Source organism: Trichechus manatus, unplaced genomic scaffold (assembly GCF_000243295.1).
Source record: "Trichechus manatus latirostris isolate Lorelei unplaced genomic scaffold, TriManLat1.0 scaffold00001, whole genome shotgun sequence".
Lineage (NCBI taxonomy): Eukaryota > Metazoa > Chordata > Mammalia > Sirenia > Trichechidae > Trichechus > Trichechus manatus.
The window spans coordinates 36,458,779-36,477,095 of record NW_004443937.1 but is presented as its reverse complement, the minus strand read 5'-3'; the positions used below and the strand labels follow the sequence as shown (position 1 = coordinate 36,477,095).

The 18,317-nt window shown below is 37.0% G+C and overlaps 1 protein-coding gene across 1 annotated transcript in view; it reads left to right on the top strand.

Moving 5' to 3' along the window:
- DNAH12 (dynein axonemal heavy chain 12) overlaps positions 1-18,317 on the top strand; it is a 197,258-nt gene that overhangs the window by 142,597 nt on the left and 36,344 nt on the right. The window contains exons 54-58 of the mRNA XM_012555870.2: positions 2,211-2,425; positions 3,873-4,065; positions 6,728-6,920; positions 10,309-10,481; positions 17,348-17,488. Of these exons, the coding sequence (XP_012411324.1) occupies positions 2,211-2,425; positions 3,873-4,065; positions 6,728-6,920; positions 10,309-10,481; positions 17,348-17,488 (915 nt within the window). The remainder of the gene's footprint in view (positions 1-2,210; positions 2,426-3,872; positions 4,066-6,727; positions 6,921-10,308; positions 10,482-17,347; positions 17,489-18,317) is intronic.

The window sequence follows — 18,317 nt, the reverse complement described above, 5'->3', positions numbered from 1 at the left end:
CATAATTCAAAGGCATCAATTCTTCTTCAGTCTTCCTTATTCATTGTCCAGCTTTCACATGCATATGAGGCAACTGAAAATACCACGGCTTGGGTCAGGTGCACCTTAGTCCTCAAAGTGACATCTTTGCTTTTTAACACTTTAAAGAGATCTTTTGCAGCAGAGTTGTTGTTTGTTAGATATTGCCAAATTCACCTCCAAAAAGGTTGTACCAGTTTGCATGGTCAACAATGTATGAAAGTCTCTCAGTTTCCTCAAAGCCTTGCCAACAGAATTTGCTGTCATAGTTTCTGCCAATCTGGTAAGTAAGAAATGGTATCTTAATGTAATTTTAATTTTTAATTCTGTACTTGTGGGTGACTGTGAAAATGTTGTCATGGTTAAAGGCAATTTTGTCTTTTTTGTGAATTCTCTGTTCATGACTTTTCCCCATTTTTCTATAAAATTTTTGGTTCTTATTCTCTCAGTTTTTAAGCCTTTTATATAATAGGAACATTAGCCCTTTATCTGTGATATGTTCCAGGTTTGTTGGTTATCTTTTTATTTTGTTTATGGTATTATTGCCATACAATTTTTTTGTTTCTATGTAGTCAGATTTATCAATCTTTCATTTTATTGCATCTGGATTTTGAGTCATATATACGATTGTATTAAGTAGAAGTCAGATTTCTTTTACTACACAATAATCTCTAATTATGCATTACCAAGAACATTGATTTAGGCATTAGAGAATGCTAATTTATTAATATTGTCAACTTTTGCAGCTGAATGAACAAATACTGTATTTTTCCAATAAGAAGGGCATCTAAGGAGGAAAAGTATATCCCTTTCAATAGGGCCTTAAAAGGCACTAACAGCGTCTAGCCTAATTGTTGTTGTTAGGTGCTGTCAGGGTGGTTTCCGCTCATAGTGACCCTGTGTATAACAGAACAAAACCCAACCCGGTCCTGCGCCACCCTCACAACCATTGTTATGCTTGAGCCCGTTGTTGCAGCCACTGTTGTTGCAGCCACTGTATCAATCTCCTTGAGGATTTTCCTCTTTTTTGCTGACCCTCTACTTTACCAAGCATGATGTCCTTCTCCAGGAACTGGTCCCTCCTGATAACATGTCCAAAATATGTGAGACAAACGAAGTTCCACCATCCTTGCTTCTAAGGAGCATTCTGGCTGTACTTCTTCTAGCCAATTTTTAATCACTTGTATGCAAAATAACTTTCTCATTTGCAAAACAGCCTTGTTCTGGTTGCTATGGTAGCAAAATAAATTCTAACCAGTGTTTGGACCTTTTTTGTGCTTTCAATAGGATTTCAGCACAATTTGAGCTGAGGATGAAAACAACCAGTCAGCTAGTCTTGGACTGTTTTGTCTTTTGGGAAGGAAAGAAAAGAACACAGCTATCTGGGAATAGTTGATTAAAGAGATTTTAGCCATAGAAGCTGTTGAAACAGAAGGAAGAGCTGAAGTGACATGAATCAAAAACTCCCCTTTCTGTATCATTTATTATTATTATTATTGTGGTAAATACATATGTGACAGATTGCCATTTCACCGTTCTTCAAGTGTTGTATTTTTTAAAGATAATTTAAGATACTGTGCTGAATATCAACGGAAACTAGGAGAGTCAGCATCATCACTGAGGAAGGAAAAAACACATCATATTTTGAATATCTGAAACCATGAACCATATGTCTTAAACACAAAGTCTTTACCATACTTACACAGGAAAAACTTATAAATTTATAAATAGATATCCAGACTAAACGTGGACACTCGGTTTATGGTTCTACTCAGTACTAGAGGAAAATCCTCTGCAGGCCAGTGGATCTTTTGTTTTCAATTTTTCTCAGATATTTTTGTAATGTACTTTTCATGTTATATTAGCAGATGTCATGTATTAAAGTTATCGTGAGGGCAGCTTATTACATTAGAAAGAGCACAACTCATTGGTTCACAAGGTCCTACTTCTTCCGATGTTGAACTAGTTTTGTAATCTTTAGACTGAATTTCTTTATTTGAAAAATAAATGAGAGTAAAACTCTTTTTCATTTTTTTTCCACAGGATTTTTGTGAAGATTAATTTTGATAATGTATGTGAAACACTTCGTAATTATACAGCTTGATTGTAGTATTTATTATTTAAATTACACAATTATTAAGGAATCTAAATATATATTTATTCTCCTCAGATTTTTTCTTATTATGTTTTAGGCCTTTAATGATTGACCCCCAGGGCCAAGCCAATAAGTGGATCAAAAATTCTGAAAAAGAAAATCAGCTTAGTGTTATTAAGCTATCCGATTCAGACTATATGAGAACACTGGAAAATTGTATTCAGTTTGGAACTCCACTTCTATTAGAAAATGTTGGTGAAGAACTGGATCCATCTCTGGAGCCTTTACTACTTAGACAAACTTTTAAACAAGGTAGAATACAATTAATATTAGTTGGTAGAACTGAAAAAATGATTGGATTATATTTGAGGCATGAAAGAAAACCACTAAGTGAATCTAATAATAATGTTAATAATTCAGAATTTCTGTGTGTTACTGTTACGAGTGAAAGAAAGTTTGGAACAAGCTATCAGGAGTGAACATTGGTCAGGTATTCTGAAATAAATGCCTTGCCCTCTCTTCATTACTTGAATCACTGTTATCTAGACTCATAGAGAAACCAGTAAAACTCTGACTTATGGTGATCCCATGTGTGTCACAGTAGAACTGTGCTCCATAGGGCTTTCAATGGCTGATTCTTTGGAAGCAGATCTCCAGGTCTTTCTTCCCAGGCACCTCTGTGTGGACTTTGAACCACCAGCCTTTCAGTTAGCAGCCACATGCGTTAACCATTTACCCACCTGGGGACTCCTGCTGTTCTACAGAGAACACAAAGAAGTTGAAGCCAAACCTGAAATTCCTTTATCTTGTGACCAGGGACTGTACAAAGCCCATTATTATGAAGAGTGATGGTGAATGTGGGCCAGAGTTGACTAGGTAAATTTTGCCCACTTATATCCTTCTTATTATAAAAAAATTTTGGTTCATCTAAACTCTAGAACCTTTAATAACTTTAGTATTATACAAGTAATTTTGGAATCATGATTGAAAATTGATGGAGGAAGGGAGCTCAAAAAGGAATCTTGACTCAGAAGGCTCCATGACAACCAGAGAAATGTCCTCTACTACCCTAGAATGAGTCCTGTTGGATAATTGTATACTTGCCTTGGTGTCTGTGACTTTTGTCACATCTGTTTTCTATTTCAAGCAACTTTGTTGTTGTTGTTAGGTGCCGTCGAGTCGGTCCCAACTCATAGCAACCCCATGCATAACAGAATGAAACACGGCCCAGTCCTGCACCATCCTCCCATTCATATATTCCACGTTCCGATTATTAATGCATGTTTGCAGCTGTTTTCTTCTCATTTTGAGTCATGCTACATCAGCAAATGAAGGTCACAAAAGCTTTACTCTATCCATGTCATTAAAGTTGACTCTACTTTGAGAAGGCAGCTCTTCCCCAGTCATATTTTGAGTGCCTTCAAACCTGAGGGGCTCATCTTCCGGCACTGTATTAGCAATGTTCTGCTGTTACGCATAAGGTTTTCACTGGCCAATTTTTTCTGGAAGTAGACCACCGGGTCCTTCTTCCTAGTCTGTCTTAGTCTGGAAGCTCCACTGAAACCTGTCCACCGTGGGTGACTCTACTGGTATTTGAAATACCTATGGCATAGCTTCCAGCATCACAGCAACACGAAAGCCACCACAGTAGGACAAACTGACCCTTTATTTGTAAGCTAGGCAAAGTCTTAGAAGTACATAAGCAGAGGGACTATGTTACTTTGTCTTATTTATTGTAAATTTGTGTTCTGAAATATAGGTGGCATTGATTGCATCAGACTCGGTGAGGTCACTATTGAGTATTCCTTTGATTTCAAATTTTATATCACCACAAAACTGAGAAATCCACACTACATGCCAGAGCTGGCTACAAAAGTGTCTCTGCTCAATTTCATGATAACTCCAGAAGGACTTGAAGATCAATTACTAGGTATTGTTGTTGCAAAGGAAAGGTATGTTTTTTCCTAGATGCATCCAAATGGTCTAGAGAGGAATATTTGTAGGCCATTAATACTTTTGTTATGTGATTATTTCTAAACTGTATCAAATTTTATATTTTATTATTAGTCAAATAATTTCAGAGTCCTTTACTGTAACCATTCTGAAAACTTAACTTATAATCCAACCATGCTGTATTGATTTTAGTATGTGTAGTATGATTCAAGTGACATGCCATGATTTCTGACTTGTATCTGAGTGTTTGAGCCAGAAATTTCACCCCTAGGAATCAATACAATGGACATAGTTAGAAATGCATTCTAAGACTTATATACAGGATATAAATGAAGTGATAAAATGATAAGGATACAGTATGGGTAATATTTAAAAAAAATACTAACAAATGGATGGATAGATACACATGTAGACGGGGAAACAATACATCAGACCGCTAACAGTGATCGTTACCTGGAATGGTGAGATTTGGGGCAATTTTATTGTTTTCTTCATACTTTATGTATTTTTCTATTACTAGCATGTGTTATTTTTTTAAATGAGAAAATATATTTTGACACCTCGAAGGGCTATTAGGATAGAATTATTTTCTGAAGGAATTCTTTGGTTCTACTTGAAGCTTAATATAACATTATCAAGTGCTCTATTAAGTCAGCATTATAAGTGAAGATGCAGAACAGTGAGGCACTTTAGTTACTTCCAGTGTTTAAATCCCACTTGTACAGTATCCAAGATAGAACCACATTAAGGTGTCTGTGTGCATCTCTCTCTTCCAGTAACTCTAATTATCCTCTCTGACACACACTGCAGATGGACTACTTCTTCCTCTGACCCTAACCACCCATAGCTAGGTCAGATCTCACAAGTTCAAGGGCACAGTCCTCCAGAGTGTAAAGTCTGCCCAAGACTTCAGACACCAGCCACCGCTTGAGGTTCCCTAAAACTAAAAAACCAAACTTGTTGCTGTCGAGTCAATTCTGACTCATAGTGACCCTGTAGGACAGAGTAGAACTGCCCCATAAGGTTTCCAAGGAGTGGCTGAGGGATTCAAACTGCTGACCTTTTGGTTAGCAGCCAAGCTCTTAACCACTGTGCCACCAGGGCCCCTGAGTTTCCTTAAACCAAACCAAACCTGTCGCCGTCTAGTCAATTCTGACTCGTAGTGATCCTATAGGACAGAGTAGAACTGCCTCATAGGGTTTCCAAGGAGCAGCTGGTAGATTCGAACTGTCGACCTTTTTTTCAGCAGCCGTACCTCTTAACGACTGCACCACCAGGGCTCCCCTATGACGTTCCCTAGTGTCCCCTTATTTCTGACCTCTGGCCTACAAACTTGGGGGCTCCTACTACTCCCAGGACATCAGCCATAACCTTGGGGTGCTGGCTACAAATTTAGGAGTTCCTACTATCTCTTCAAGGAACCCTGGTGGCACAGTGGTTAAAGCGCTCAGCTGCTAACCAAAAGATCAGTGGTTCAAACCCACCAGCCACTCAGTGGGAGAAAGATGTGGCAGTCTGTTCTTATAAAAATTTACAGCCTTGGAAACCCTATGGGGGCACTTCTGCTCTGTCCTATAGGGTCACTATGAGCAATGGCAATGGGATTGGTTTTGGTTTGACTACCCTCTCAGGTTCAATATTTCATTGAAATGACTCATAGAACTCAGGAAAACGCTAAACTTATTATTACAGTTTTATTATAGAAAAAAGGTTACAAATCAGGACCAGCATAAAGAAGAGATGCATAGGGCACAGTCTGGAAAGATCTCAAACTTGGAGATTCCATGTCCCAAAGACAGGTTACCCTCTCAAGCTTCGATGACTTTCACCAACCAGGAAACTCACCCAAGCTTCATTGTCCAGAGTTTTTGTTGGGGTTTCATTACGTAGGCATGACTGACTGATCAGCCTGGAGGTGGAGCTGCTGTCACATGGTGGGCCTTTCTGGGATGGCCAGCCCCACCCCCACAAGAGTCGCCTGATTAGCATAACTCATCAGGTGTGGTCTGGAGCCCCTCCGTAAATAACAAAGACTGCAATCACTGTGGAAATTCCAAGAGTTTAGAGAGTGACTCCTGGGACAAGACCAAATTAAAGTTAATGGTACACCCATCCCATGTCATAATATTCTATAACATGGTGGATGTGTTATTTAGATGTTTTATACCATCTTTGTTTATTAAGATATAAGTGCCCGTTTTGCCTTTTACCTGAAGAACCAGTTGTATGAGCAACCATCCTTTCTGTTTTTACTATTGTAGATGATAAAAACGAGACTGAGCGATGACAAAGCCAAACAAGAGATAGGACAGTTCATACTCTGAGCCTCTTCTCCAGTTCTTACTCTCACATAACTGGCTATGCCATATGGATAAACCAAACATATTCTTAAACTTACCGTTGTATAAGCTATTGCTACATTTTACATGTATACAGTTAATGCTTTTTTTTTTCCTTTGCCTTAAATTTCTCAGAATACTGTTACTTGTATGGAAGTAATTTTTCTTTTTTTTGGATTAGGATAAAGAGACATAATCACCTTAGTTTGTGTTACATGTCTGAAAAATTATTTAAATGTCTATAAAATTATGATCCATAATATTTAGATATAAATTTAGATAAAGTACTACAAACTTAGACTAAACGTTTCTATCTTTTTAGACCAGAATTAGAAGAGGAACGAAATGCTCTTATTCTTCAGTCTGCAGCTAATAAGAAACAACTGAAAGACATAGAGAAAAGAATTTTAGAAACATTATCATCTTCAGAAGGGAACATTTTAGAAGATGAAAGTGCAATTAAAGTCTTAGACTCTGCTAAAATGATGTCCAATGAGATAACAAAGAAACAGCAGGTGAAAAAAGAATTCAAGAAATGTTTCAATTCTTAAGATTCTAATTTGCTTCCAGTTCCTGAGGAAAGTGCTGTGCTAGGCTTCCTCGGAAAGAAAAAAGAATTGATAAAATACCAAAACATAGAAACTAATTTTAAAATCACAATATCTCTTACCATTACCAGAGTTATTCAAAACCCGATCTGATCTATGTGGTATCTATACACAGAAGAAATAAATCTAAAATGAAACTTCTAGAAATATTATTATTGGATAGGTAAGGCAGACTAGTCAGATTTATTCAAGTTTTAGTTGACCCTTCAACTAAATATCGAGTTTGAGTATTTAGCTAAATTCTGTACATGACTGGAGCTTGAAATATTTGGGGGTAGCTGCTGGTTGATTGGACAGTAAATTGTTCTGAGAACCACTAGTGATGTTCTGACATTGCTTTATCATTTGTTTGTTGTGAGAGAGGTATAAGAGTCAGGGTTGGCAGGTGGAGGATGGGAGACAAGTCATCTACATCCAATAAGGCATTTGTTGCATATTCAGCTAATACAGCTAAATGATATTTTGATATTACATCCCTTTTTAGAAAATTCTACAGTGTTATAGGTGGAAGAGGCCTTAGTTGTCAGTCATCTTTTGCATTTCATAGTTGAGAAAACTAGGGCCCAGAAAGATTAAGTGCAGCCCAAGTTCACACAATTAAATGATATTACAGAATAACTTCTATATAACAAATTTATTGATTTTCAGACCTTTCGATTCTTCTTGGCCCACCTAATGAATATAGGGTCGCTTTGAGTCAGAATTGATTTGATGGGAATGGGTTTGGGTTTTTGGTAATATTGGGGTAGGAGTCCCTGGGCGGTACAAATGGTTAATGCTCTTGGCTGCTAACAGAGAGCTTGGCAGTTCATATCCACCCACAGGTGCCTCAGAAGAAAGCCCTGATGATCTACTTCTAAAAACTCAGCCACTCAAAATTCTATAGAGCTCACAATTCTACTCTGACACACACAGCGTTGCCTTGAGTTGGAATCCACTCAACAGCAGCTGTCTTCTTGTTTTTTTAACATTGGGTTACTCAGAATCTAAAGAAAAACCTAAATAAAAATTGCACCAGTCACTCAGCATTCCTCCACTATCTCCCACCACCATCCACCCAGCTTTGGGGCAGAAGACTCAGAACATCTAGGCACACTTCCCCTCAGGATGGGTTTGGCTTTGCATGAATGCGATGATGCAACAGCTCCTCCTAGTCAAGTGCACTGTTTTTTAATCTAGGGAGAGCCAGACAAGTAGGGCCTTAGGTGGAAGAGCCGCCCTTTGGGGCCAGGGCTGAGATGTTCTTTTGTGTCTTCCTTCCCAATTCCATCAGAGCAGAACCAACTTCTCATTGTTCTCTCACCAATCTGTTTTTGTTTTAGAGGGGGAGGGAGAATAGGGAGCATTTCACTGCTTGGGTTATTTCTTATTAAGACTAGGGTAAAAAGGAGATATAAGTATCTGTTGGTTCAAGTACTTTATCTTTCAAAGAGAGAGAAATTTAATAAATTATAGTATCTTTCTGACTGGGTGCCATTGATCATTACAAACTTTAGTTTTTAATTTATTACGTATTTTGATCCAAAACTTACTGTATATCTCGCCCTGATTTCTATTTCACCCCTTCCGCCCACACCCAATGTGAGAAAACCATCTTCAGAGGAAGGTTCCATTATATAGTCCAAAGCTGTTTCTCTTTTTCATCATAACCCACAAAATTAAACAAACAAAACTTTAAGAATTTCTTCTACAAGTTTCAAAGCTCTCTCCCTTACTTCCCTCAAATTTTCTGAACTGTAGTTTAATCTTTTTGATCTTGAAAAGTTTAATACATATAAATATCACAGACCAGGAAATTTTTACAAACAATGAATTGTCCTCTTTTAACATCTCTAACATATACTTACGATGTTTATTTCTTGGAAAACTTCTCGTTCCTTGACTTGAGGACATTAATAGTAAATGATAAAAAGAAACTGTATTTATATTTCTTGAGTCTAGTATTTCACAGTAAGGACTCAAGCTTAGCAAAAACACTGTTTATAAATATACTGCATATCAATCCTTGGAATATGAGTTAAATTATTAAGTACTATTTAGAAATAATAACAATATTTGCTTTTTTTTCCCTTGCCGTTATTATTAATGGTAAAATGGCATTTGAGTTGAAAAGTCAAGGTTTAAATAGAAGAATCAGTGGGAATACTAAGATTGTGCTTTCATATGTAAATGTCATTAATTGCTGTGGTTGATAACTGTTTTACTTATTTATGGTCAAGATGGAGGTACAAAACTTACTTTTTTAGTTCATTTGTGGTTATACTGTATAATTTTTGGAAAAGTGTGTTTGCAAGGAACAGAAACCCACTCAAATTAGCTTAAATAAAAAAGATACTAGGGTATATTTTATAACCCAATTACAGGAAGTACACTCAGGAATAAATGGAAAGCATTAAGTTGCTATACCCCCTGTCTCTCCCCATCTCTTTGGGCTGTGTGGTCCTCATCTGTGCTACTCTCTGCACCATCTGAAGACCAATTTCTTCTGTAAAACTTTTGTATCGGTTCCCTTGTATATTCATCTTGCATATAGAAACCAACTCTGGCCCCATTACCTTTTAGTGCTAATGCCCAGTACCACCTGACTTCAGCTTCTGAGGCTTCTGCCTCTGGGTGGGTTCGAACTGACAACCTTTCAACTGGTAGTCGAGTGCTTAACTGTTTGTGCCACCCAGGGACTCCTGATTTACCTTTTTTCTGTAGTTATTTGTCTATTCGAGTTATTTCATAGAAGTGGGATCATACAATATTTGTCCTTTTGTGTCTAGCTGATTTCACCTAGCATAATGTTTTCAAGGTTCATTCATGTGCTAGCATGTATTAGAACTTTACACTGTTTTATGACGGAATAATATTCCATAGCCAACAAATATTTTTGAGTAGCTACTTTGCCAGACGTTGTGTTGTGCTCTGGTAAACATTTTGACACATTAAACATATACACGTGCGTGCTGTCTCTCTGACCTATTAAAAGGAGGTGAATGACTACAGTAGACACATGTCATGGTCAGGCACAGAATAAGCAAGGACTGGCAGCTCTGGTACTCCTCAAATAAGAAAGAGATGGTGGTTAATCACACCTTTAATCTGTAAAGCGGTTTTTCTTTCTTTTCTTCCTTCCTCTGTCCCTTTCTCCCTCCCTCTTTCCTTCCTTTCTCCCTTTCTTCCTTTCCCTTTCTTTCTTTCTAGCATTTAGCATGGTAAGGCCCTTTTTTATAAACTTTGGGATTGGGCTAGGAGATATTTTTTGTAAATTCTTTATTTTTTAATCCTCATTTTTCTCCTCTTCTACTAGATTGCAGAAAAAACAGAACTCAAGATAGCAGAGTCTCGAGAAGGCTATAGACCCATCGCTAAACATTCATCAGTGTTATTCTTTAGCATTGCAGACCTGGCTAACATTGATCCCATGTACCAGTACTCACTTAGCTGGTTTGTGAACCTCTATATCAACTCTATTCATGACAGGTAAACATTACCTAGCTTCATTTATCCTCACCTTGCTTCTCATTTAAAAAATTTAACTTTTTTTCTTATTATTTTTATAATAATATTCATTATAGAGCGTTTAGAAAATATGGAAAAATGAAAGAAAGGAAGAGGGAAAGGCAGACAATTAAGCCTTCTTCCTATTTTAAGTTGTGTTTTACTCCTTCTCAAGATCAAGATTTAGGCATAGAGAGGTTAGTTTTGGTCCTTTTTTTTTTTTTTAAATCTCTCTTTTAAATATTTCAATAAGGCACATGACTTACTTTTGCTGGCAACTCAAATATATCTTTCTTTAGTCTGGAGGTCTCTGTAAGGCTTCAGTCCCATATTTCTGATAGTTTGCTAGATATTTTCACTTTATACAATTAATGAATGTATACAGATTTTAGGTTTATGCTGGAGTCAGGCATTATATCTTAGTTCTGCAACATACTGGCTGTGTGACCACAGGCTCAAGACAGTTAGCCTTTCCGTAAATGACTCAATTTTCCTGACCTGCAAAATAAGGATAGTAATAGTTCCTAAATTATAGAGTTGTTATGAGAATTAAATGAGATACTATTTGTAAAGAGTAGTGGTTAAGAGCTACGGCTGCTAACCAAAAGGTTGGCAGTTTGAATCTCCCAGGCACTCCTTGGAAACCCTGTGGGGCAGTTCTACTGTGTCCTGTAGAATCACTATGAGTTGGAATAGACTTGACAGCAACGGGTTTGGTTTGTTGTTTTGTTTTGTTTTTTTACATACATGCTAAAAGGAGCCCTGGTGGCACTGTGCTTGGCTGCTAACTGAAAAAGGTCAGCAGTTCAAACCTACCAGCTACTCCACAGGAGAAAGATGTGATATTCTGCTTCCTAAAAGATTACAGCCTTGGAAACCCTATGGGGCAGTTCTACTCTGTTCTGTAGGATCACTGTGAATTGTAATTGACTTGAGGGCAATGGGTTTGGTTGGGGTTATACATGCTAAGTAAAATAAAAATTTGATTGAGTCTATCATATGTACTATAAGAAATTTGTTTCTACATGGGCTCTTGATAGAATAATCTCTCTTGAGTGATTGAAATCCCTAAATTGCCTCAGTTGGGATTTGGAATTTGAATTTATGCAACCCATATAATGGAAGAAATTCAAGTTAAGGAATTGGCATAAATGTTGGTTCCAGACTGTGACCCCCAAAGTCATCTAGGGGCTTGGGAGATTTAAACACATAACTACTCTGGAGGGACACTTCCACAACCGAGGCTACTCAGGTTTTCCACATAAGAAATAATTCCCATTAATGATGAGCTCACTGTAAAAAATTAGAAAACAAATTAAAAAATGAACTACCATGAAAGAGAGTCAGCATACAAGACAAATGAGGATTAGCATTCTCAATAACTTATGATAATTTTTTAAGATCTGTAAAAAGAACAAAAATATGTATGTTTTGAATATTAAAGAGATGAAAGCAAAATAGAAAACTTAAGAAAAGGGTGAGATACAATGAAAAGAGAGTAAGAGATCTGCAAATGATCCAAAGGAAACTTTTTGAAATTTAAGAAAACAAGAAAACCCAGAGTCACTGGAATTTAAAAACGGGAGAGAGGTAGATTTCTGCTTCTCACCACTATACAGTAGCTTGTATCTAACTGTCTCCATTATGAACAAGTATAAAAGCCTTCAAAGCACTGGAGAGTAACCAGTGAGATCAGGATTTGAGGAACCAAGATACTGGAGAGAGGAAATGCACACCAAGTTGAGCCCCACATTGACTTTCAGTTTTTCCCTTAGCGTATTTGCTGATTCTCAGTGCAAGGGAACAGAGGCAAAGTGGAAAGCAGTAATCTAGGGCTGGTGATAGTCTAATTGGACTGAGGAGCCAGAGGTTGGAGTTTGGGGCTGCCAACATGGCTGGAAGTTGAGGGGACAAGATCCTGGAGAGGAGGGAAGAGCAGAGTAGGGAAACAAGGAAGAAAGCTGCAGCTAGAAGGACAAAGAACTATGCAGAAACTTCGTGGGGCTGGGAAGACAGAAATTGAAGTTCAGAGCCTGACAAGATGGAGGAGTACTGGAACACATTCAGTTGAGATCTCGGGAAGAGCTATTTCCTAGGAGTATGGGGAATAGAGCAAACATAGCAAAGTGTGAAGCCTAGCCTTGGCTAGATCTGCCCATGCCCCCTCTCTCTCTGCTTGTCAGAGAATTAAACACTCTCTGGAGGAAGATACACTATTCAGATCCCCTACAGTTTCTCACACACTATGTCCAGTATTCAGTAAAAGTTTACCAGGCATGCCAAGAAACAAGCAAATGGCTAAATCCAAGTGAAAAACAGGTGTCTTAGGCTGGGTTCGCTAGAGAAGAAAACCAGTAAAGTGTATAAATATATATATAGAGAGAGATTATATCAAGGAAACAGCTCATGTGATTGTAGAGGCTAGAACGTCCCAAGTCTGTGGATCAGGGTGGAGGCCTCTCCCAAGTCACACAGCTGCAGAAGCTGGCAAGCGCAAGATCAGCAGGTCAGAGAGCAGGGCTCCTGCTCACAGGCTGTGTAGCTCGACGAATCCCAGGTTCAGCAGATAAGCTGACAGCTCAAGTCCCAAGAACGGGAGATGAGATGGCAGGAAGCAGCCACAGGATCCAGAGAGAGCGAAAAGCCAGAACGTCTGCTTATATACAGATGTGGGCCACACACCCAAGGAGACTCCCTTTCATCTGATTGGCTACTCACAGTATATTCAATCATAGGAGTGATTACATTAAAACACTGAGAATCATGGCCCAGCCAAGTTGATACACAATCTTGACCATCACAACAGGCAATAGAAATAGACCAACAGGTGATACAGATAGTGTAGTTATCATTTAGTTTCTTTAAAATAACTGTTATCAATATGCTGAAGAAAATAGAGACAAATTTCACCAGAAACTTGGAATTTGTTTTTAAAAGGATTAAATGGAAATTCTAGAACCAGTATATGCCATGATTGAAATTAAGAACTCAATATATGGTTTAATAGCTGATTAAATAAAGCAAAAGAGAAGATTAGTGAAGTGGTTTATTGGTTAGAAGAAAATATACAGATTGGAGCACAGAGAAAAGGGGACATAGTGCAAAGTTCTATCATATGTGTAACTGCAATCCTATATAGAAAGGAAAGAGAGAATAGTACAAAGTTTTTATTTAAAGAAGTACATGCAGAGAATTTTCCACAAGTAGTAAAAGCATGAAGACTTCTAGCTTCTAGTTCAGTGAGTAGCGCCTGGAGTCTTAAAAGCTTTTGAGCAGCCACTTGAGATACAACAGTTGGTCTCTATTCACCTGAACAGCAGAGGAAGAAGGAAACCCAGGAATCGAAGAAGGAAATGCACTCCAAAGTTTAATTGCCTCCATGAGCTACTACTTCCTCTGCTATGACACCAGAAGAAATGAATGGTGCTTGTCCTACATTACTGAATATTATAATCACGGACCCAATCGATGGATCCTGATCAAAAGGAAGATAATTGGGGAACAGAACTGCAAATTCATATGGAAACCAGACTTACTGGATCCACTGACTGGGGGAACCCCAGAATATATTGCCCAGAAATAATCTTTAAACCTTGAACCAGAACTCTCCCATGAAGCCATTGTTAAACTAAATAGTGGTTTAGCTCAATAAAGAATGTTTGCCTTGAGCATTGTGCTCTTATAAAGAATTATCTGTGTGAGTTCCAACTGACAACAGTTAATCTAAAGCACAGATGAGAACTTTAAGGGGTAGAGAGTCTAAATTAACGGTGATGTAACAATATGGGTAGATGTAGTTACAATGGTGGCACATTGTGAAGTATATAACCACTGTCACTGAACTGCATGTGTAGAAACTGTGAATGGACATATATTTGGTTGTGTATATTGCCACCAAATACTTAAAAAACAAACAAACAAACAAACAAACCATGAAGCCGTAGATTTGGGAAGGCCTAAAAATCGCAAGCAAAATTTCAAAAAAAAAACAAACCTTTAGAGCCATAATGAGATATCGTTTCATACCCACAAGGATGGCTTGAAAAAAAAAAAAAAGATAACAAGTATTGGTGAGGATTTGAAAAAAATCAGAACCCTTATATATTGTTAGTGGGATTTTAAAATGGTACAGCCACTTTGGAAAACATTTTGGCAGTTCCTCAAAATATTAAACATAGATTTACTGTATAACCTAGCAATTCCACTCATAGGTATATACCCAAGGGAATTAAACACACATGTCCACACAAAAACTTACGGTTATTTTTGTTTTTAAACAGAAAATACTGTATTCAGAAGTTACTTGGGTTAGTTTTTCCCCCCTCCAGTATGCTAATGCTATTCATGTGAAATACAGTTAGCTTTATTTATTTTTGTATTTCATTTTAGTGTTTTCTTCTCATCCTTGTTGATTTTAATTTTAATTTTATTATATTTTTAAGTGCATAAAACATTAATATGATTACAGAAGTCAATCTTGTACAAAAAGATGACTATCCCCAACCTTTCCACACCATTCCCATAGACTTAAAACCAAAAAACCAAACCCATTGCTGTCAAGTAGATTCCAAATCATAGCAACACTATAGGACAGAGTATAACTGCCCCATAGAATTTCTAAGGAGCAGCTGATGGATTCGAACTGCCGACATTTTGGTTAGCAGCTGAGCTCTTAACCATTACGCCACCAAGGCTCCCCCATAGACTTAAGTATTACTTTTTTAAAATTCAATTTCTAACGTTGGGATAATTGTAGATTCACATGCAATTGTAAGAAATAATACAGGGAAGTTCGGTGTACCCTTTAGCCAGTTTCCCACAATGCAAAACTATAATACAGCCACAGCCAGGATTTTGACATTGATACAATCAAGATGCAGAACAGTTCCACGAACAATAACCAAAAAATGAGTTTATGGTCACATATGTATTTGTATAGGCATATATGTGTACAGGTAGGTACCGGTGTGTACATATGTGTGCACAGATAGAAGTATCTATATGTATGTGTACATACAGATATGTGTGTGCATGTATATATATTCATAGAGGACACAGTTACAGATACTTCTCAGACATAACCAAACACCTTGTGACATTGGTTTTCCGGGTTTGAAGGCTAAGACCTTAGTCTTGTGGGACAACTCAATTGGCTTAATATAGTCCCAGAGTTCATGTGCTGCATCCTAGTGAGGTGACTAGTGTCTGAGGTCTTAAAAGCTCACAAGTAGCCATCTAAGATACAACTGTTGATCTCTACTCATCAGAAGCAAAAGAGAAAAAAAGAAATCAGAATCTCAGAGAAGAAACTAGAGTACAGGGCTAATAGCCTACACAAGCCACAACCTCATCTACTCTGAAACCAGAAGAACTAGATGGTGCCCAGCTACCACTACCAACCATTCTGATCAAGGCCACAATAGATGGACCTGACAGAATGTGAGAAAAACAGAACAGAATAAAAAAGATACAGAACAGTTCTATAATCACAAGATCCCTTATGTTGCGATTTTATTACCACACCTACTTCCCTACCACCTCCATTCCCTCCTTAACTCCTGTCAACCACAAATCTGTTCTCCATTTCTGTAATTTTGTCATTTTAAGAATGTTATATAAATGGAATTACCCTATGTTTATGCAAATAACATGCATGTTATACGTCTTTTTTTGCCAACTGTGCAACCCCTTCACACATTATTTTCCTAAGCATGCTATGCACATTTTATGTGTGGGTGTGTTATTTGCAAAAAATACAGTATACAGTATGTAACATTTTTGGGATTGGCTTTTTTTGCTCAGCATAATTCCCTGGAGATTCATCTAGGTTGTTGCATGTACCATTTTTTTTTGTTGTTGCTGACAAGTATTCTGTGATATGGATGGATATCTGGGTTATTTCCAGTTTTGAGCTATTATGAATAAAGCTGCTATAAACTTTCATATACAAGTTTTTGTGTGAATGTAAGGTTTCATTTTTCTGACATAAATACTCAGGAGTGCAACTGCTGGGTCATGTGGTAGTTACTTGTTTAGTTTTTAAAGAAACTTCCAAACTGTTATTCAGAATGACTGTATCATTTTATATTCTCACAAATATTACTTGTAAAAAATTGAACTAAAAAATGCTTATTGCAAAATTTTTAAAAATACAAAAAAGTATAAAGAAGAAAACAAATATCGGTCATAACCCTACCTGAAATAACCACTTTTGCCTATGTTTTTTCTGGCTTTTAATGTGTAATTTTAACGTGTAGATCTTTATCTAGATTTTAAGCTTCTTTGGGGCAGATGAATGTTTCATCCTTCTTTGTCTCTTACATTTCTCTGTCTAGCATACAACCTCAAGCTAATACAGCTTCAATACGTATTCTCAATTAACTGACTGTTTTCAGTCATTTTGGGGTAGAATAAGAAATGTATGATTTTGGAAATAGTGTAAACCATATTTCACTTTCTCATAGGATTATGCCCTATTTTTTTAAAAAACTTTTTATTTTGAAATACTTACAGATTCACAAGAAACTTCTAAAAAAATGTATAATGAGGTCTCCTATACCCTTCACACAGTTTTTCCAATGGTAACATCTTGTATAACTGTAGTACAATATCATAACCAGGAAATTGGCATTGGTACAATCCATAGAGTTTATTCACATTTCACCAGTTATACATGCACTCATTTCTGTGTGTGTGTGTGTGTGTGCACGTGTGCAGTTCCACATGCAGTATGTTTTTAATGCTGGATAAAATTAAAGTAGCTTATATTTTAATTCATGTGTTACTTGTTTTTTCTTAGTTTTGTTTTGACTCAGTATATTTTCCTTTTTTTTTTTTTAACCTTTTAGTAACAAATCCAAAATTTTGGAAAAACGCCTACGATATTTAAATGACCACTTCACATACAACTTATATTGTAATATATGCCGATCACTATTTGAGAAGGACAAGCTGTTATTTTCCTTTTTATTATGTGCCAACCTTCTGCTGTAAGTTACTTATTTTTTCTTAATTAATTTATTCAGAAAACCTACTAGGAGGACCTAATCTTAAAAATATGACTTCTCGCAGAAGAATATCTTGTTTTTGTACTGCTTAATTCATGATTTTACTTGTGCATTTCACTGATAGCAGCGGCTTCTACAATAGTGTTAGTGTTTTGATGTTAATTTGATTTTAAAAATTTAGATCATATAGAAAAATTTACAAAATGTTAACGTACAGTTCAATAAATTCTTACAAAGTGAAAATCTGTGTAACCACCATCCAGGTCAAGAAATAGAATGTTCCCATCATTCCTGAGGCACTTCTTGTACTCATTCTCAATTACCCATCCTCTTTCTCCTCCCCAAAGGTAATGGCTATCCTGACTTTTAACACTGCAGTTTAGTTTTGCCTTTATATGAATAAAAACAAATAGTATGTATTCTTTTATCTGACTTCTTTTCCTCAAAATTATGCTGATGAGGTTTATCCATGTTGTTATGAGAGGCTGTAGTTTACTTGTTTTCATTACCTCATCGCTAGGTGGTACAAAAGGTTAAGGAGTGGACAACTAGCCCAAAGGTTGGTGGTTCAAACCCACCCAGAGGCGTCTTGAAGATAGGCCTGGCAATCTGCTTCCAAAAGGCTGCAGCACACATGGGGTTGCCATGAGTCAGAACTGATTCGATGGCAGCTAACAACAGCAGCATTTCATTATAAGAATACACCACAATTTTATCATGTCAACTGTAGAACATTTGGGTTATTTCCATTTGGAGCTATTAAAAATAATGTTTCTATGAACATTCTATTATATAGCTCTTGGTGCACATG